Source organism: Pseudophryne corroboree, chromosome 5, assembly GCF_028390025.1.
Source record: "Pseudophryne corroboree isolate aPseCor3 chromosome 5, aPseCor3.hap2, whole genome shotgun sequence".
Classification (NCBI taxonomy): Eukaryota; Metazoa; Chordata; class Amphibia; order Anura; family Myobatrachidae; genus Pseudophryne; species Pseudophryne corroboree.
In genome coordinates, this window is record NC_086448.1 from 446,701,359 (window position 1) to 446,723,371 (window position 22,013).

General features: G+C 44.6%; 1 protein-coding gene across 1 annotated transcript in view; it reads left to right on the top strand.

The window, feature by feature from the left end:
* LOC134929613 (dynein axonemal heavy chain 5-like) overlaps positions 1 to 22,013 on the top strand; it is an 837,675-nt gene that overhangs the window by 454,561 nt on the left and 361,101 nt on the right. Inside the window, exons 52-55 of the mRNA XM_063925200.1 lie at positions 4 to 210; positions 3,610 to 3,939; positions 4,602 to 4,808; positions 11,606 to 11,848. Of these exons, the coding sequence (XP_063781270.1) occupies positions 4 to 210; positions 3,610 to 3,939; positions 4,602 to 4,808; positions 11,606 to 11,848 (987 nt within the window). The remainder of the gene's footprint in view (positions 1 to 3; positions 211 to 3,609; positions 3,940 to 4,601; positions 4,809 to 11,605; positions 11,849 to 22,013) is intronic.

The window sequence follows — 22,013 nt, forward strand, 5'->3', positions numbered from 1 at the left end:
AAGGGTTACACAAACAAATATGACCCAGAATATCACGTAACCAAGTCCTTGAACTTCTCTTCTGCAACCCTGCCCAATATGTTCCAGAGAAGCATTGAAAGTTACATTGACAAAAGAATGGGAACCACGTACGGTCCCCCAGCTGGAAAGAAAATGACAGTTTTTGTTGATGATATCAATATGCCTGTGATTAATGAATGGGGCGATCAGGTAACTAATTGTACATTCGCTAGTGGGCAGAGCATAATGTTTATGCTGATGGGGACTCACTTGAAGTCATGAAGTGATGATTTGGGTGGACAGTTTGGTTACAGTGTAAAAATGAAGGTGTGTAGACATGGTGCAATATGCACTTAACTTTCCTTACGATTTTGACTATATAGTAAATAATTTCAATTACACTTTACGTATTGGATAAGTCTAGTCAGTGGCAGAGCTTCCTTAAAGGATACCTATAACCAAAATAATATGACGTAGAATCAGGGGCAATATAAACTGCACCAGTTGGCTCGGGGCCGAATATCTGCCATTAAATTACAAAATAATTTTTTTGTATAGTTTTTTAATTAATGCTTATTTTGTTAACATTAGTTGTAGTCATTGTAATAGTACGTGCAGCTACTAAGTAATGTCCAATAATATCTAGGGTTGTAAGGCTATGACGAGGCATACGAGAACTAGTGATCAATAGTTAATGTGTTAGGAAGGTAATACTCTTTATATGGCGTTATCCAACTGACTATTTTCTTTCATTCAGTGTTACTTCTCTGTAACTTCAGTTCTGCATGTATTAACTAAAGTTAAACATTTAAAAAGCTCATTACAGATTGCATGCTATTCTTGTGCTTTACATGCTCCAAGAAGGACTCAGTTGCATAATAGAAAAAATAATGCCTCTAAACAGGGGCGTATCTAGAACTTTGTGGGCCCCATAGCAACACTTTGAAGTGCCCCCTGTCCCAATGCAGACACCTCTCTGCGGCATATGTTAGTTTATGCCCCATAATAGGGATCTATTTTATTTTCTGAACCATTGTAGTTCCTTAGTTAATGTTATGTCCCATAGTAGTGCCCTAGTATATTTTATAAACCACAATAGTGCCCTAGTTCACATTGTCACATTGTAGTGCTGCCAGTACACATTATGCATCACAGTACCCCCAATTTACATTATGATATACAGCGGAGTGTCCCCAATGCCTCATTATAGTGCCTCAACTTTATATTGTGCCACATTACAGTGCCCCAGTTCTTATTATGTAACATTATAATGCCCTTACCAATGAGCAAGTCCTAAATATATTGCAGATCCCAAGGTAAATGTTTGTAAGGGCCTTTATGTACCATCCAATAGTGAAAAATGTATATAACACATGTCACTTTGACATGGAAGATGGGCCCCCCTCAGCTCTGGGCCCATAGCAGCTGCACTGCCTGCACCTATGGTAGCTACGCCCTTACCTCTAAACATACCGTGCTGAGTTCCCAAAACTTCTAAGACGTTATAGGGTGCATGTTCTTGAGTGTACACCATGCGCTGTCCCTCCGCACTAGCTGTGTACTATTCAAGTTGAATTGAACAGAACACAGTACAGCTGAAATAGATATATTTTTTAAAAAGCATCATGGATCCAGCTTGTGATCGCAGTGATCATTCACAATGATTCCTAAAGTGCAGAGTATGCTCCATTGTATATTCACCCTGCATTGTACCAAACCACATGAATTGCCCTTGCACACAACATGTATGATGTTTTTTAATGTGCCATTGAACAAATGCAGGTTTAGTGGCAAAGTGGGCTGATCACCTATGTACAAGCGCCATTAAGATTTCAAAGCTCCATAGCATGCACTGCTCATTCTGTTTTAATGTTCTTTTCATGTGTTAATTAAGGCATGGAAAGCAAATTAAAAGTGCTTGGTTGTGAAGAGTAATTGAATTAAAACATATTTTGTCCAGTGGCATTTTATGCTGGAGTAACTCCTGATACTTTATATATGACTGTGGTTTGAAGTAACATGTAGAAAACTCACACTGTTGCTGTCATTTGACAGATAAGTAATAAAATGATTGATCTTCCTTGGAAACATCTGTGATCTTGGAAACAGTTCATGCAGACCACAGTTGGCATACTATGGGGTATATGCAATTGCAGTCGAATTCCCGAAAATGTCGAAAAACGGGACTTTTTCGCCCAAAAAAAATATCGACAATGCAATACATTACTTTTCGTCAAAAAAACTGACTTTTCAAATTCGACTTTTTGAAATTCGACATTTGACAAATTCGACATTTCTGCAATGGTACAAATGCGGCTTTTCGACAAAAGTATATTCAATTGAAGAATGTAAATTCGACAACAGTGCTTTTCGACAGTAAATTCGTCATTTTCAATCCGCCTCACTTTGCTGGCGGAATGTAATAAAAAATATCACTGGACACTGGATTTAGGCGAGTGTATAATTTTATTTTCAGGTACCCCGGATTCTTTGACATTGGAGACGTGGCAGTTGGCGTGACAACATAGGTAAGTATGTATGTGTCGGCATGTGTGAAATAAAGTTGTATTTTCACCGTGTGCGTGTCCTGTTTTTATTTGGGTATTTTTTAGCAGAAGAACTACAGGTACCAGCCCCCCCCCGCATGCTGGTACTTGTGGTTCTCCAAGTACCAGCTTGTGGAGGAGGCTTGCTGGGACTTGTAGTTCTTCAGCGAAAAACAATATTCGTTCATTTTCAACAAGGCTATCAGCCCCCCATCCGCAGCCCTTGGATGGGGGGGACAGCCTCGGGCTTCACCCCTGGCCCTTGGGTGGCTGGGGGGGACACCCCTTGATTGAAGGGGTCCCCACTCCTCCAGGGTACCCCGGCCAGGGGTGACTAGTTGGGTATTTAATGCCACGGCTGCAGGGAGCGGTATAAAAGTGTCCCCCGGCTGTGGCATTATCTGTCCAGCTAGTGGAGCCCGGTGCTGGTACAAAAAATACGGGGGACCCCTACTCTTTTTGTCCCCCGTATTTTTGCAACCAGGACTGGCTCAAAGAGCCCGAGGCTGGTTATGCTTAGGAGGGGGACCCCACGCAATTTTTTTTCGTGTTTTTTACAGTTTTTTTGTACGTTCTGAAAAGTCGATTCAAAATCCGTCAATTGGTCCGTTTTTCGACAGCGGGACTGTAGAATCCGTTTTTTATTGAATATGTCGAATTCCGGCACCCGCCGGCCGGAATTCGACGGTCGAATTGTGTCGAATTTAAAAACGGGCGAAAAATTGCCGCAATTCGCCCGGAATTGCATATACCCCTGTATCTGCTTAAGTGCCAAGAATACACACCTTTTCTGTTGTAATTATTATGACAATAATCTAAGTAAAAAATATGGGGTCTATGTACTAAGACTCAGAGAGAGAGATAAAGTACCAGCCAATCGGCTCCTAACTGCCATGTCACATGCTGTGTTTGACAAATGACAGGAGCTGATTGTTTGGTGCTTTATCTTTACCCACTTTATCTCTCTCCAAGGCTTAGTACATAGACCCCTATGTTAATTGTGGTGTCTGATATTACTGCTTATGTATTAGGGCTTATCTAATGTTTAAATGTTGACAAACAGATCACTAATGAAATCGTAAGACAACTCATGGAACAAAAAGGTTTCTACAACCTGGAAAAGCCAGGTGAATTCACCAGTGTTGTTGACATCCAGTTTGTGGCGGCCATGATTCACCCTGGAGGCGGTAGAAATGACATCCCCCAGCGATTGAAACGCCAGTTTACAGTGTTCAATTGCACTCTGCCGTCAAACTCGTCTATTGACAAGATATTCCGTACGGTGGCTGATGGCTATTTCTGTGAGCAGAGAGGATTCCCTCTTGAAGTGTGCAAGCTTGCTTCTGCATTGGTTCCTACTACTCGCAAAGTGTGGCAAGCAACCAAAGTTAAGGTAACAATCAAGCCTATATTGCATATACTGTACATTATGTACTAGATAGAGGGATGTTGTGTTTTCTTTCCTTATTTTGAATTTTAATATTTGCTATATATGGTATCAATAAGTGTGATTTGTACATTTCTGCTCCCTCAAATCATTAAAAGAGCTTTTCCATTATTGTTATTTTTCTTTTCCTATTGTGTGACTGGGGCAGCAAGAGACAAAGTTCTGGTAATGTTGATAATTGAGGGCTTCAATTCAATTTTCCAGTACCCTACCGGCAGTCAGGAGCTTAGTCCAATTATTGTACTAATTAACTGTTCCCATCACTGTGGTGCTTGTCCCACTTTTGGTCACAGAAACTAAACCTCAATCCTTCAAATAAAATTGTTTCATGTAAGAGGTGGAGACAACCATTGGAGTGAATCCTAGTACTGTATAAATAACATCCTGTATTTCTTTGCAACATATGGTATCTAACCCTACTGTCCAACTTTCTCATCTTCATGTTCTGTATTTATGAATACAATATGCTGTATAGTAAAAAGCAAACACACCTTTTGGCAGCCTCGTCAAGAATATTGTAAATGTTCCTAACTTGACAGAGTAAGGTCTCTTTGCAGCACTTATTGATAATTATGTATAATGGCACTTTGTATCCTTGTATTCTGCAGATGTTACCTACCCCAGCTAAATTTCATTACATCTTTAACTTGCGAGATTTGAGTCGGATTTGGCAGGGGATCCTCACGGTTACATCTGACATCTGTCAGAGCGCTGACATCTTAGTAGCGCTCTTCCAACATGAATGCACACGTGTGATTGCAGACAGGTTTGTTGACCAGAAGGACAAAGATTGGTTCGAGAACACCATGCACAAGGTAATTAATTTGACGCATTACTTTTGTTATGATTACTCTTTGTTATATAAGGCAGTGGTGGATTTTTTCTGGAGGTAAAATCCGCCACCCAGCTCAGTGTCAGTGAATCCAGATGCAGTCTGTGAAGTCCTACCTGTCAGTCACAGACACACAAGGCACTCTGGGACTGCCAGACCAGGCTGTGGTAAGCAGAGAGCTGGCTTCCTATAGGACGCCATTCCCTACCTTTGGTGCAGCCCAATCCGATTCACCTTCTATTTGCTGCAGCCGGTGCAGTCCATAGAAGCAGGGGGTTTGCGCAGTCGGACCACGGCGTCTGCATATTTGCCGGTCCCAGCACTTGTCGTATTCATTGCCCAGGTGTTGGGGCCCAAGGCTGACTGCCTCCTCTCCTCTCCGAGCATGGGGTTAGCGGCAGCTCCCCTACTAAATGTGAGTAGGAACTGCCACTGGATATAAGATTCCGAACTTGACCATAGGAGGATATTTACCTAGAGGTACACCAAATACAGTTTTATAAAATAAAAATGTGATTTAAAATTTATTGTTTTCTCTGACGTCCTAGTGGATGCTGGGAACTCCGTAAGGACCATGGGGAATAGCGGCTCCGCAGGAGACAGGGCACATCTAAAGAAAGCTTTAGGATCACCTGGTGTGCACTGGCTCCTCCCCCTATGACCCTCCTCCAAGCCCCAGTTAGATTTCTGTGCCCGACGAGAAGGGTGCACACTAGGGGCTCTCCTGAGCTCTTTGTGAAAGTTTTAGTTTAGGTTTATTATTTTCAGTGAGACCTGCTGGCAACAGGCTCACTGCATCGAGGGACTAAGGGGAGAAGAAGCGAACTCACCTGCGTGCAGAGTGGATTGGGCTTCTTAGGCTACTGGACATTAGCTCCAGAGGGACGATCACAGGTTCAGCCTGGATGGGTCACCGGAGCCGCGCCGCCAGCCCCCTTACAGAGCCAGAAGAGCGAAGAGGTTCGGAAAAATCGGCGGCAGAAGACTTTCCTGTCTTCAGATAAAGGTAGGCGCACAGCACCGCAGCTGTGCGCCATTGCTCTCAGCACACTTCACACTCCGGTCACTGAGGGTGCAGGGCGCTGGGGGGGCAGCGCCCTGAGACGCAATAAATCGTTAGAAAACCTTTTATGGCTAAAATAAATGCATCACATATAACTCCTGGGCTATATGGATGCATTTAACCCCTGCCAAAACATACAAGAAAACGGATGATAAGGACGCCGAGAAAGGGGCGGAGCCTATCTCCTCAGCACACTGGCGCCATTTTCCCTCACAGCTCAGTTGGAGGGAAGCTCCCTGGCTCTCCCCTGCAGTCACTACACTACAGAAAGGGGTTAAAAAAGAGAGGGGGGCACAAATTAGGCGCAGTATAAACAATACAGCAGCTATAAAGGGAAAAACACTTATATAAGGTTATCCCTGTATATATATAGCGCTCTGGTGTGTGCTGGCAAACTCTCCCTCTGTCTCCCCAAAGGGCTAGTGGGGTCCTGTCCTCTATCAGAGCATTCCCTGTGTGTGTGCTGTGTGTCGGTACGTTTGTGTCGACATGTATGAGGAGAAAAATGATGAGGAGACGGAGTAGAGTGTCTGTAATAGTGTTGTCACCCCCTGGGGGGTCGACACCTGAGTGGATGTACTGTGGAAATTGCGTGACAGTGTCAGCTTTGTATAAAAGACAGTGGTTGACATGAGACAGCCGGCTACTCAGCTTGTGCATGTCCAGACGTCTCATATAGGGGCTCTAAAGCGCCCGTTACCTCAGATACAGACGCCGACACGGATACTGATTCCTGTGTCGACGGTGAAGAGACAACCGTGATTTCCAAATAGGGCCACACATTGCATGATTGAGGCAATGAAAAAAGTTTACACTTTTCTGATAATATGAATACCACCAAAAAAAAGGGGTATTATGTTGGTGAGGAAAAACTTCCTGTAGTTTTCCTGAATCTGAGAAATAAAATGCGTGGGTTTCCCCCCGATAACAATTGATAATTTCTAAAAAGTTATTGGCAGTATACCTTTTCCCGCCAGAGGTTAGGGTGCGTTGGGAAACACCCCCTAGGGGGGATAAGGCGCTCACACGCTTGTAAGAACAAGGGCTCTACCCTCTCTTGAGATGGCCGCCCTTAAGGATCCTGCTGATAGAAAGCAGGAGGGTATCCTAAAATGTATTTACACACATACTGGTGTTATACTGCGACCAGCAATCGCCTCAGCCTGGATGTGCAGTGCTGGGTTGGCGTGGTCGGATTCCCTGACTGGAAATATGATATCCTAGATAAGGACAGTATATTATTGCCTATAGAGCAATTAAAAGATGCATTTCTATATATGCATGATGCACAGCGGAATATTTGCCGACTGGCATCAAGTATAAGTGCGTTGTCCAATTATACCAGTAAAGTGGTCAGGTGATGCGGATTCCAAACGGCATTTGGAAGTATTGCCTTAAAAGAGGGGATGTACCCCAGGTCGCCTCTCAAAATAAGACGCCGTATTATCAGGCGCAGGCCTGGTTGGCAAGCGGACAAAAGGGTTCCTCTTTTCTGCTCGTGACAGAGGGAGAGGAAAATGGCTGCAGAGATCAGCCAGTTCCAAGGAACAGAAACTCTTTTCCGCCTCTGCCAAGCCCTCAGTATGACGCTAGGGCTTTACAAGTTCAGGCACGGTGGGGTCCCGTTCTCAATGAATTTCAGTGCGCAGTGGGCTCACTCGCAAGTAGACCCCTGGATCCTTCTGGTAATATTTCAGGGGTACAAATTGGAATTCGAGACGTATCCCCCTCGCCGTTTCCAAAGGTCTGTTTTACCGACGTCTCCCGCTGACAGGGAGGCAGTTTTGGAAACCATTCACAAGCTGTATTCCCAGCAGGTGATAATCAAGGTACCCCTCCTGCAACAGGGAACGGGGTATTATTCCACACTATTGTGGTACCGAAGCCAGACGGCTCGGGGAGACCGATTTTAAAATCTAAAATCTTTGAACACTTGCATACAGAGGTTCAAATTCAAAATTGAGTCACTCAGAGCAGTGATTGCAAACCTGGAAGAAGGGGACTACATGATGTCTCGGGACATCAAGGATGCTTACCTTCATGTCAAAATTTACCCTTCTCACCAAGGGTATTTCAGGTTATGGTACAGAACTGTCACTATCAGTTCGGACGCTGCCGTAGGGATGGTCCACGGCACCCCGGGTCTTTACTGAAGTAATGACCGTAATGATGATATTCCTTCGAAGGAAGGGAATTTTAGTTATCCGTTACTTGGACGATTCCCTGATAAGGGTAAGATCCAGGGAACAGTTGGAGATCGGTGTAACACTATATCAGGTAGTGTTGCGGCAGCACGATTGGATTCTCAATATTCCAAAATCGCAGCTGGTTCCGACGACTTGTCTTCTGTTCCTAGGGATGATCCTGGACACAGTCCAGAAAGAAGGTGTTTCTCCCGGAGGAGAAAGCCAGGGAGTTATCCGAGCTAGTCAGGAACCTCCTAAAACCGAACCAAGTCTCAGTGCATCAATGCACAAGGGTTCTGGGTAAAAATGGTGGCTTCCTACGAAGCAATCCCATTCGGCAGATTCCACGCAAGACTTTCCAGTGGAACCTACTGGACAAATGGTCCGGGTTGCATCTTCAGATGCTTCAGCGGATAACCCTGTCACCGGGGACAAGGGTATCCCTCCTGTGGTGGTTGCAGAGTGCTCATCTTCTAGAGGGCCGCAGATTCGGCATTCGGGACTGGGTCCTGGTGGCCACGGATGCCAGCCTGCGAGGCTGGGGAGCAGTCACACAGGGAAGGAATTTCCAGGGCTTATGGTCAAGCCTGGAGACATCTCTTCATATAAACATTCTGGAACTAAGGGCCATTTACAATGCCCTAAGTCAAGCGAAACCCCTGCTTCAGGGTCAGGCGGTATTGATCCAATCGGACAACATCACGTCAGTCGCCCACGTAAACAAACAGGGCGGCACGGGAAGCAGGGGGGCAATGGCAGAAGCTGCAAGGATTCTTCGCTGGGCGGAAAATCATGTGATAGCACTGTCAGCAGTGTTCATTCCGGGAGTGGACAACTGGGAAGCAGACTTCTTCAGCAGACACGACCTTCACCCGGGAGAGTGGGGACTTCACCCAGAAGTCTTCCACCTGATTGTAAACCGTTGGGAAAAACCAAAGGTGGACATAATGGCGTCCCGTCTAAACAAAAAACTAGACAGATATTGCGCCAGGTCAGGGGACCCTCAGGCAATAGCGGTGGACGCTCTGGTAACACCGTGGGTGTACCAGTCAGTGTATGTGTTCCATCCTCTGCCTCTCATACCAAAAGTACTGAGAATCATAAGAAGGAGAGGAGTAAGAACTATACTCGTGGTTCCGGATTGGCCAAGAAGGACTTGGTATCCGGAACTTCAAGAGATGCTCACGGAAGACCCGTGGCCTCTACCTCTAAGAAAGGACCTGCTCCAGCAGGGGCCTTGTCTGTTCCAAGACTTACCGCGGCTGCGTTTGACGACTTGGCGGTTGAACGCCGGATCCTGAAGGAAAAAGGCATTCCAGATGAAGTCATCCCTACCCTGGTCAAGGCCAGGAAGGACGTAACCGCAAAACATTATCACCGCATTTGGCGAAAATATGTTGCGTGGTGGGAGGCCAAGAAGGCCCCTACAGAGGAATTTCAACTGGGTCGTTTCCTCCATTTCCTGCAAACAGGACTGTCTATGGGCCTAAAATTAGGGCCCATTAAGGTTCAAATTTCGGCCCTGTCGATTTTCTTCCAAAAGGAACTGGCTTCAGTGCCTGAAGTTCAGACATTTGTAAAAGGGGTACTGCATATACAGCCTCCTTTTGTGCCTCCAGTAGCACCTTGGGATCTCAATGTTGTGTTGAGTTTCCTAAAGTCACATTGGTTTGAACCACTCACCACTGTGGACTTAAAATATCTCACATGGAAGGTGACGATGCTGTTAGCCCTGGCTTCAGCCAGGCGTGTCTCAGAACTGGCGGCTTTATCATATAAAAGCCCTTATTTAATATTTCATTCTGACAGGGCAGAATTGAGGACTTGTCCTCAATTTCTACCTAAGGTGGTTTCTGCATTTCACATGAAGCAACCTATTGTGGTACCTGCGGCTACTAAGGACTTGGAGGATTCCAAGTTGCTTGACGTGGTCAGGGCCCTGAAAATATATGTTTCCAGGACGGCTGGAGTCAGAAAATCTGACTCGCTGTTTATCCTGTATGCACCCAACAAACTGGGTGCTCCTGCTTCTAAGCAGACGATTGCTCGTTGGATTTGTAGTACAATTCAGCTTGCACATTCTGTGGCAGGCCTGCCACAGCCAAAAATCTTAAAATGCCCACTCCACAAGGAAGGTGGGCTCATCTTGGGCAGCTGCCCGAGGGGTCTCGGCTTTACAACTTTGCCGAGCAGTTACTTGGTCAGGAGCAAATACGTTTGTAAACTTCTACAAATTTGATACCCTGGCTGAGGAGGACCTGGAGTTCTCTCATTCGGTGCTGCAGAGTCATCCGCACTCTCCCGCCCGTTTGGGAGCTTTGGTATAATCCCCATGGTCCTTACGGAGTTCCCAGCATCCACTAGGACGTCAGAGAAAATAAGAATTTACTTACCGATAATTCTATTTCTCGTAGTCCGTAGTGGATGCTGGGCGCCCATCCCAAGTGCGGATTGTCTGCAATACTGGTACATAATTATTGTTACCAAAAAATTCGGGTTATTGTTGTAGTGAGCCATCTTTTATAGAGGCTTCTCTATTATCATGCTGTTAACTGGATTCAGATCACAAGTTGTACAGTGTGATTGGTGTGGCTGGTATGAGTCTTACCCGGGATTCAAAATCCTTCCTTATTGTGTACGCTCGTCCGGGCACAGTATCCTAACTGAGGCTTGGGAGGAGCCAGTGCACACCAGGTGATCCTAAAGCTTTCTTTAGATGTGCCCTGTCTCCTGCGGAGCCGCTATTCCCCATGGTCCTTACGGAGTTCCCAGCATCCACTACGGACTACGAGAAATAGAATTATCGGTAAGTAAATTCTTATTTTTAGGCTTTTAGACCAGTGGTTTTTGCTGAATTTACCCACCCATTTCAGCATAAGAAAACTAATTCTGAAAGGACTCAGAGCAAATCGGAGCCTGCAGGCCCTCACATTTCACCGTATATGGGCCCTCATTCCGAGTTGATCGGTCGCAAGGCGAATTTAGCAGAGTTACACACGCTAAGCCGCCGCCTACTGGGAGTGAATCTTAGCTTCTTAAAATTGCGACCGATGTATTCGCAATATTGCGATTACTAACTACTTAGCAGTTTCAGAGTAGCTTCAGACTTACTCTGCCTGTGCGATCATTTCAGTGCTTGTCGTTCCTGGTTGACGTCACAAACACACCCAGCGTTCGCCCAGGCACTCCCACCGTTTCCCCGGCCACTCCTGCGTTTTTTCCGGAAACGGTAGCGTTTTCAGCCACACGCCCCTGAAACGCCGTGTTTCCGCCCAGTAACACCCATTTCCTGTCAATCACATTACGATCGCCGGAGCGAAGAAAAAGCCGTGAGTAAAATTACTTTCTTCATAGTAAAGTTACTTGGCGCAGTCGCAGTGCGAACATTGCGCATGCGTACTAAGCGGATTTTCACTGCGATGCGATGAAAAATACCGAGCGAACAACTCGGAATGAGGGCCATGGTTTTGCTCTGTAAGACAACTGTGTACATTAAGTAGTATGAAATGAAACTATGCTTTCACTGTACAGGTTACAGCAGAAGATCATGGTCAAGAGTTACTGCAGAGAATTGCAAAAGAATCATACTTTGTGGACTTCTTACGAGATGCTCCAGAAGCTACTGGAGAAGAACCGGATGATGCTGATTTAGAAGCACCTAAAATCTATGAACCTATCCCTTCATTTGAAAAGCTGTCAGACAGGCTTGACATGTTCATGCAGCAATACAATGAAACAGTCAGAGGAGCTAGGATGGATTTAGTTTTTTTCAAGGTACAGTAATTAGATCATTGTGTTTTTGAAAATAAGAAATATAATGCACTTCACAAATAAGTCTTCATAGGGTAACACATAGAGCTTAAATGGTCTTAAATGAATAGGTGCTTATGCAGAATTGAATGTAACTCTCAGTTTGTGGAACATATCATGTCTATTTCCACACTTCCCATTCCTCGGAACACTACAGGTGATGTAGATTCACACATATTTCACACGCATCTTCACTTACAAATGACTAAATGTATCAGGGCATTCTCATATATACTAAGCTGAGAGAGAGCATGTCCATGGAATCAATGTCGGATTTCTCATTAGGGAAAAATTTAGCAGCACCTGCTGGGGTGGCACGGCAGTCACCCCCTCTTTTCAGTTTTTTTTAATGCTGTCTAGCAATGATGCCAGCCAGCCCAGGATCAGCAGCTGCTTTGATGGGAAGGGGGCTTCTTGTGTCGCTGGAGGGGTTCGCAGGTGGTACGGTCTAGGGAGGTAGAGTGTACCTACTGCCGGGTCCTAGAACTGAGGCTTCCTGAATGGGGCAGAGCCTGAGACTGTTATGTTTATACAGAGTCTGTCAGAGCTCTGCATCGGTGCTTCATTACCCTGGCCTCGCCCAAATTTATCAGACCACTAGCAGCTCTTGAACCTTGCTCTCATGGGCTGATGTCTATGCGACACTTGTTTATCTGTATTTGACCGAGTCTCTGAATGTGCATACGAAGCGCTACAATGCAGCGGCTTTTTTCCAATAAAGGTTCTATTCTGCTCCGTATACAGACTTAGTCAAACACAATATACTAGTTTTGCATATCAAATTAATCAGCAGTCTCCTTGCGCGTTCTAATTGTATTGCGACTAAGAGCGAGTTACACCAAGTTACATTCAGCTAACTCACCCAAGGCATTTCCCGATATGTATAAGGACGCATCTTGCGTGCGCTCTATTTCTGTTCATCATTCACATGAGTGAAAATGCAGAATTGTGCAAAATAATATTTCTGTTTATATAACAGGGAATAATATTATCAAAAATAAGAGCATTCATTTTGTTAGATCAGAGATCATCAATTGCATAATAATACTGTTGCGCGTTTCATCTCCATCTCTTTTTATACCATGGGCAAGATTGTTCACCCATCTAGTTTGATGGGCTGTGAAAATTTCCCTCTCTCAATATTTAATTCAAATGATAGAAATAATGTAACAAATGTGTTATTTTGCTATTAACATACATTAAAAAAATGACCCACTCTGGCCTAAAGGCTGCAGAATCTGAGTAAATCTGGGCCCTTTATGTAGCTGAGATTGACTTTCTTTTGCTTTACAAAAACATTGCTAGCAGCTGCTTTTAAATAATGCATGACACAGAGCACAGCAGACATAGAAAAGTCAAATGTATATAACCAGTTTTATAAAACTGTGTCTCTCGCTCTTTGTTCTGGTAAAGGGAAGGAGTATTGTGTAAAACGGAATGTCATTTTATCTTGTTCCACTCATTATTCAGTAGCAGCTTACCTTGTCACAGTCTGAAAGGTTAAATGTATTATATAAGGTCTTTAAATGTGCTGCACGATATCGATCCGGGAGAACCATGGTGCAGAAATGTGCAATGCACTACATGGAGTACTTAGTGTGTCACTCTTTTGCTGCTTGATAGCGCTTATAGTCAATTGAGAGCAATAATATACTTTCTGACTAGTTTAGAATGTGAATTGTGGCAGACTGATGGGGTTGCGGACAGACCGGCGCCCACATCAGCGTTGTTAGGTGCCGCGGCGTCGCTCGGTCTGCTTCCGAGCGACGCTCACGGCCGCCGCACCTCCCTCGCTGCCCGGCGCCTAGCAACGCCAGGACGCCGTGCGTACTGTAGCCGCCGGGTCCCTGGCAACGCTAGGACGCCGGACGTCCACAGCCGCCGGGTCCATGGCAACGGGGACGCCATTGGCAGACCGCGTTCCCCGTTGCCAGATAAAACTGATTAGTTGTTCGTGCAGCAGGGCAGCTGCACGGCAACTATTAATTAGGGTCTGGGGGCTGGTCTTGCTGGCCCTCCTGTCATTGGCCAGCAGGGCCTTTTTATGGGAGCCAGCACACTGCAGCCTCGCCGGTGATAGCTTCCGGTATGCTGTTCCTGCCTTGCAAAGTTTGTTCCTGATCTGCTGTATCTGGTCGATCCTGCTCCCTGTGCTCCTGAGTTCTGGAGTTCTGAAGCCGGTCCTGGGAATCCTTCCAGTCCAAGTGAACCTGTTGCAGTCATCTGGGGGTTCTCGCTTATTGGGGTTCTCTCCCGGTTTCGTGAGTAGCGGCTTCTGCCGCGTGTTGCGGCCTAGGCAGCTTAGTCCTTGCGTTTGTTTTGTGCTGGTGGTTTTGCGGAGGTTTCCGCTTCTCACTGTCCTCCCCGGTACACGACGGTGCTGTGTGGGGTGTGGACAGTGGTATCTTTTGTTTGTTTTTTTCCTTTGGCGGCGTGCCGCACATATATTTAGTTTTAGAGTTGTTAGTAGCTCCTAGCCTTCTGTTTGCTTTAGTTAGAGGTCCCCTTGTTATTATCCTGTCTCGGTTCACGCCTTGTCTCACTCTAAGACCTGGGGGCATCGGAGTTGGGCAGACCTAATCCGCCCTTCAAATGCGGCTGCCGTGGGCCCAAGAAACCATAGTCACGCAGGCGTGAACTGACCACACGGGTGAAACAGTGGAGGTAGGGTGCTAGGGGCTATTTTCATACCACACCTTATTTCAGCGTCACGTCCTGGTGCTCTGGACTCACTACGCAACATCTCTCTTGTTCTAAGCACCAGGAACGTAACAAGCGTCTCTGGTTTGTCCCCACAACTGGAGAAAAGGCTGCGCGATACACAGTTCCTCGCGAGTTGGAAACTGCTTTACCTGTGACACCATTCTCTGACTGCAGCCTAGGGTCCCCAGGGAGCTTGCTAGCTGGGCTCCGTGGCACTCGCTGTAATCACCGGTCCACTATCTGGTGTTGCGGCGCTGGTGGGCGGTTAGAGTAGCAGCAGCGCTAGCGTCCATAGGTCTGCCTAACGCTGCTTGCTCAAAGTGATAAAAAAGAAAAGTAAAAGAAATCAGAAAATAAAAAGCTTGTGGCTTCTTAAAAGTAGACCCACTGTTAAAAGATGCATCCGGCTCCTGCCAGCACCAAAGGAAATCTGACTAACCCTGGCTGGGGATGGGGTATAGGGGAGGAGGGACCAGTTCATCCTGGGATCTCAAAAGCTTTAACTGTTTGGTGCCCGGTCCTCTCCAACTACAGTACCTACACCCCAATGTTATCCCTGTGGATGCCTATGAACCTTGCAATAAATATGACCCAGTATGCAATACCAGCATCACTTACTCAGGAATCCAAAAAGTGGGCGTAGTCAAAGTGTGCTGCTTATAGGACCTAAAGAGCAGGATGAGGATAAAAACAACAGTGTAATACATAACAGTTGTATTTATGGTATGTGACCTATTGCAAACAATAATCTTTCTTTATTTCTTTATATCCTGGTGTTCGACAACGGCGTGGCTTTGGAGGACGTGACAGACACGCAGTTGTCGAACACCAGGTCCGTGTAGCTGAGACGCTGAGAAAAAGATTGTTGCTTAAAGTGGTGTGGAGTGTGCTGCTAGCCACTGTGGCGGCGCTGGTGAATCGTCCACATGCTTATGCTTGTAAACTAAGATGTATGTGAGCTTGTTATTTTTAGTAAAATGTATTTGATACTTGATCTCACTGGGTGCGCCCTCACTTTCTTTTATTTTACATGCCTTGGTTAAACTGTTTTGAGAAGTGCCAGTACCCGCATCCAGTGCCGTAACTAGGCATTTTAGCGCTGTGTGCAAGAAACTGCATTGGCGCCCCCCCTGTGTAAAACACGGGCAGTGCGCGCCGTAGGCATGCACAAATTATTTTAGGGGCATGGCTTCATAGGGAAGGGGTGTGGCCACAAAATAATACCAATTCATACTACGGTGCACAGTAGTCTCCATTACTCAAATTACGCCGCACAGTAGCATCACTATACCAGGTAAAGCCCCTTTTACACGTTACGGCAGACATCGTCCCCTTTTTACACATTACTGCAGACAGCATCCCCTTTTTACAGATTAGGGCAGACAGCGTCCCCTTTTTACACATTATGGCAGACAGCGTCCCCTTTTTACACATTATGGCAGACAGCGTCCCCCTTTTTACACATTACGGTAGACAGCGCCCCCTTTTTACACATTACAGCAGGCAGCGTCCCCTTTTTACACATTACGGCAGACAGCGTCCCCCTTTTTACACATTACGGCAGTCAGCGTCCCCCTTTTTACACATTACGGCAGACAGTGTCCCCTTTTTACACATTATGGCAGACAGCGTCCCCTTTTTACACATTACGGCAGACAGCGTCCCCCTTTTTACACATTATGGCAGACAGCGTCCCCCTTTTTACACATTACGGCAGACAGCGTCCCCCTTTTTACACATTACGGCAGACATTGTCCCCTTTTTACACATTACTGCAGACAGCGTCCCCTTTTTACAGATTAGGGCAGACAGCGTCCCCTTTTTACACATTATGGCAGACAGCGTCCCCTTTTTACACATTATGGCAGACAGCGTCCCCTTTTTACACATTATGGCAGACAGCGTCCCCCTTTTTACACATTACAGTAGACAGCGCCCCCTTTTTACACATTACAGCAGGCAGCGTCCCCTTTTTACACATTACGGCAGACGGCGTCCCCCTTTTTACACATTACGGCAGACAGTGTCCCCTTTTTACACATTATGGCAGACAGCGTCCCCTTTTTACACATTACGGCAGACAGCGTCCCCCTTTTTACACATTACGGCAGACATTGTCCCCTTTTTACACATTACAGCAGGCAGCGTCCCCTTTTACACATTACGGCAGAGAGCGTCCCCTTTTTACACATTACGGCAGACAGCGTCCCCCTTTTTACACATTACGGCAGACAGCGTCCCCTTTTTACACATTACAGCAGACAGCGTCCCCTTTTTACACATTATGGCAGACAGCGCCCCCCTTTTTACACATTACGGCAGACAGCGTCCCCTTTTTACACCTCCAGCAGCACTGTCCTGGCAGGCACCCCCCCACACACACACACACGCTGATTGTTGGCCTCAGTAGTCAGTACTGCTGGAGGTGAGGCCAACAATCAGCGTGTGGGGGAAGGGATGGTGCCTGCCAGGACAGTGCTGCTGGAGGTGAGGCCAACACTGGCAGGCACACTGTCAGTGACGTCTTAGTGTGGTTACTGATTCATTCACCAAGTGCCAAAGGCACATACCACAGGGTCAGGCTCTGCCTGTTTCGATTGGCGCCTCTCCTCTCTGTGTGGCCGCTGGGGAGCTGGCTGGAAGTGAAATCCAGTCCATGCAGTCCACACCACTATACGCGCTGCGGTTGCCTGACTCCTAGTCCTTAGGCTTAGCCTGTCCCGCAGCGGCGCAGCCCGCTCCGTCTCCTGGCCTCCGTGCGCTGCTGCCTGCTGATCACATGCACACTGCAGGAGGAAGGAGGGGGGGGCTACTGTGGGTGTGAGCCGGCTCTGGTCCCAGCGGCAGCTGTCAAATCAGCGTGCGCTGACAGCCTGCTGGGGCCGGGCCGGCACAAATGAAAGAAAAAAATCCTCTGCTGCTGAGTGTGTGACACAGCGCACTATGCGCTCCCACCGCAAGTGCGCTGTGTGCAAGGCACACTTAGCACACACCTAGTTACGGCTCTGCCCGCATCCTGTGGAGGGCGGACTCTAATTGAAAAAAGAACAGTGGACATTGATCGCACAACCATATCATATATATATATATATATATATATGGGTAGTGGGAGTGGCGCCACAGGTGTGTGTGAGCAGATAAATTAATATAGTATAGTACTTTAGTACAAGACACTCCTTTTAATAATATAAGGTGTCAGCTAACCCCTAAATACTCGGCAGGGATAAGCTGCCTTTAGAATTAAATGTGGGGGGAAAAAGGGGGGGGATAGGGGTGTCAGCGACTTACAGTGTCTAATATATTGATATAAATATGAAGAATATTACAGGATACGGTTTAGAAAATAAGTAACAAAATATTTATTTATACAATTTAAAACATAATGATGGGATAAAAAATGGAATATAAAAGCTTGATAATACCAAAAGATATGTATAAAAATATATAATTTAGCTAGAACCCTGAATCACATAAAATCAGTAAAAACAATATTATACTGATAAAAAATATTTTAGGATAAGAGAATGATGCTTATCTTTAAAAACGGAGAGTCAGCAGAGGTACACCCAACGCGTTTCGTCCATCAGACTTCATCAAGGGGACCCCTTGATGAAGTCTGATGGACGAAACACGTTGGGTGTACCTCTACTGACTCTCCGTTTTTAAAGATAAGCATCATTCTCTTATCCTAAAATATTTTTTATCAGTATAATATTGTTTTTACTGATTTTATGTGATTCAGGGTTCTAGCTAAATTATATATTTTGTATACATATCTTTTGGTATTATCAAGCTTTTATATTCCATTTTTTTATCCCATCATTATGTTTTAAATTGTATAAATAAATATTTTGTTACTTTTTTTCTAAACCGTATCCTGTAATATTCTTCATATTTATATCAATATATTAGACACTGTAAGTCGCTGACACCCCTACCCCCCCTTTTTTCCCTATATATATATATATATATATATATATATATATATATGTGAGTCCATATCAGCCGGCACTCAGTACTAAGTCAATAAGGGCCTCAGTGCCCAAGTCCAATCATAAACTATCTCACACCCACAGGAACATTGAATGGCACTCTTGAGGCAGTTGCAGAAAAGAAGTCTATTTGGTCGACATTTCGGGGTATGTACCCCTTTCTCAAGACATTATAGAACAAAGAAGAATAAGTACAAGCGGGTTAAAGAAGATTACAAGGACTTACGAGTTTACAACTGGTTGCAGGGAGGTGAATATAAAATTGGTTGGAGAGGAGGTTATAGATACAGGAGAAATCGTACAAATTATGCATTTTCTGACATAGAGACTCATATATATATATATATATATATATATATATATCGGAAAAAGAGCCAGCACCTCCAGCTTAATACAAACGTATTTTATGCATTCAAATATTCAATTCCAATAAAGTGCAAAAATAGTGCAAAAAATTCACAATAAGCAGAGGATAATTAAGCTATACTCATCATTAATGCCAGGGTGGTCACAATCAATCCTCATGCTTAAATAGCCCTGAATCCGACAGCTGTTTCGGCGCTTCCATTGCGCCTTTGTCAAGGAATAACATAATGGGCATACACCAACCATATATATACCTGCACTGATTACCTCATGCATCTCACCTGTAACATGCTCCCTCCCTCAGACACGGCATCCAGGACCGGAAGTGGGGAATGTAAACAAACAACTAGCCACTAGAAATCGTGACCAAAAAGAAAATTTTCTAAATACCAGCCAAACGATGTTCCTGCAACAGGAACCACCGTGAATATAGCTGGCGTTAATCTCCCCAGAGATGCACACACAGCGCCTCAGTACGGTACCTGGGTCTCCCGCAGTCACTCCCGTGACCGGAAGTGACGCAACGGGCCGGTCGTCATAGCAACCTGTATACAAAACAACGTGGCAGATCGCATGGTCGTGCTTCCATACCCGGAAGTGACGCGACGGGCCGGTTGCCCTGGCAACCCACAAACAAAAGCCAGTGCTATTAACAGAAGGGACGCATGTTAATTTACAAAAATGACTATTATCCATACTGGATACCCCATTAGCAATAGATGCACAGTAAACCAGGCAAATATACAGATGGCAGATGACATACAACTATAGTAAAAAATAAAAATAAAAACAATAACCGTGGACATGGATAAATAAAAAACCAATACCAAAGATATATTAACTACAAGAATAAGAGACAGGGAACCAGTCCCTATAAAAAACAGCTTAAACACAGTTCCTCGTTTAATCCAGCCGGTGCAACCGTGTTAAGGCAATTTATCCAATAACACTCTTTTTGTAATAGCAGCTTATTCCGATCACCGCCACGTCTAAGAGGAGGAATGCAGTCTATGGGCATACATTGGAAGTCTCTCATAGAGTGTTTGCAGAGTTCATAGTGTCTTGCAACTGGAGGAGTACTCTTATCAACTTTCACAAGAGCCTTTTTAATAGAAGATTGATGCAAAGCTATCCTCTCCCTCAATGTCCTGATTGTTTTGCCAACATAAAAGAGCGAGCATGGACATTTTATCAAATATATGACATAACTGCTGTCACAGGTCAAATGATGGCGTATATTATGTCTGATCTTTGTCTTGGGGTCAATGAAAAATTCCCCTAAGAGGAGGTACTGGCAATTGACGCACCCATGGCATCTGTATACTCCATGTTTTGGTTGCAACCAACTTTTTGTACGAATAAGGCCTATGTCAGATTTGGTCACTATGTCCTTAACATTGTTCTCTTATAACAGAATAATGGTTTTTCTTTGCATAAACGTCCAATAGTGTCATCCGCCTGCAATATATGCCAATGGCGTAATACCATATTCCGTATATGTTGTGAGGCCACCGAGTATGTAGAAGCAAAAATCATTCTATTGTCTTTAGTACTCTTTCTTTGCACAGAGTAATTCCTCACGTTTATGTTGTAAACAACTCGAAATTGCTTCATCAATTTTGCATCTCTTGTAGCCTCTGCAAACAAATCTATTGCCCATCTCTTCCAATGATTCTCGTAGCTCAGCTGGATCAGACGTTATTCGAGCAACCCTCAATAATTGCGACAATGGCAAGCCTCTTTTAAGTGGTGCGGGATGGAAACTGTCTGCTAATAATAGAGTGTTTTTATCCGTTTCTTTTCTGTATAGTCTAGTAGATAAACGATTGCCATCATTCAGAACGCATACATCAAGATAATTGATTATAATTTCACTATAAGCAAGTGTAAATCTGATGTTGGTGTCAAGAGAATTGAGAGCATCAATGAACATAGTCAGGAGTTCGATACCTCCAGTCCACACCATAAAGAGGTCGTCAATATACCGAACGTAAAAATGGATAAATTCAGAAAAAACAGGATGGGCCATAATATGCTGATTTTCATACATATGCATATATAAATTAGCATATGCAGGGGCCATATTTGACCCCATCGCAGGCCCTCTTAACTGCAAAAAAAACGAATTTTCAAAAAGAAAATAATTTTTATTTAATACAATTTCCATAAGAAGTAACAAAAACTCGACGTTTGGACCCTTATAATGTGGACTGTTGGAAATCAAACTCCTGACTGACTTTATACCATCAACATGATTAATATTTGTGTAGAGGCTAGTGATATCCAATGTCACCAGCAAACTTGAATCAGGTAAACTACCTAATGCCTCAATCTTTTTCCAAAAAAATCTGTAGTATCACTTAAATAGAATTTTGTATTCTGTACAACAGGCTGTAACCAGAAATCAATAACCTGAGACAGTGGTTGACACAAGGACCCACAGGAGGAGATTATCTGCCTACCTGGAGGCTTAATCAGTGTTTTGTGCACCTTTGGTAACACATAAATGATAGGTGTTCTAGGGTGTGTCTGCATGAGAAACTGGGCAGTGGGTTCATCAATCCAGTTATTTTTAAGGCCCATGTCAATCACAGCATCAATTTCTCTCTTATACTTAACGGTTGGATCGTAGGTAAGTAATTTATAACATTCAACATCTGATAACTGTCTAGAGATCTCTTGTATATAATCTTGTTTATTGAGTAAAACAATTCCTCCCCCTTTATCTGAGGGATGTATGACAATTTCAGAATTGTTCCTCAAAGTAGTGAGAGCAGCATTCGCCTCTCTACTCAAACTATGATAATGAGATTTTCTGATTGCCAATAAAGGACATATGGGTATATGCAATTGCGGTCGAATTCCCGAAAATGTCGAAAAACTGGACATTTTCGCCAAAAAAAAAAAAATCTACAATGCAATTCAGTACTTTTCGTCAAAAAAATGGACTTTCCAAATTCGACTTTTTGAAATTCGACATTTGACAAATTCGACATTTCTGCAATGGTACAAATGCGGCATTTCGACAAAAGTATATTCAATTGAAGATTGTAAATTCGACAACAGTG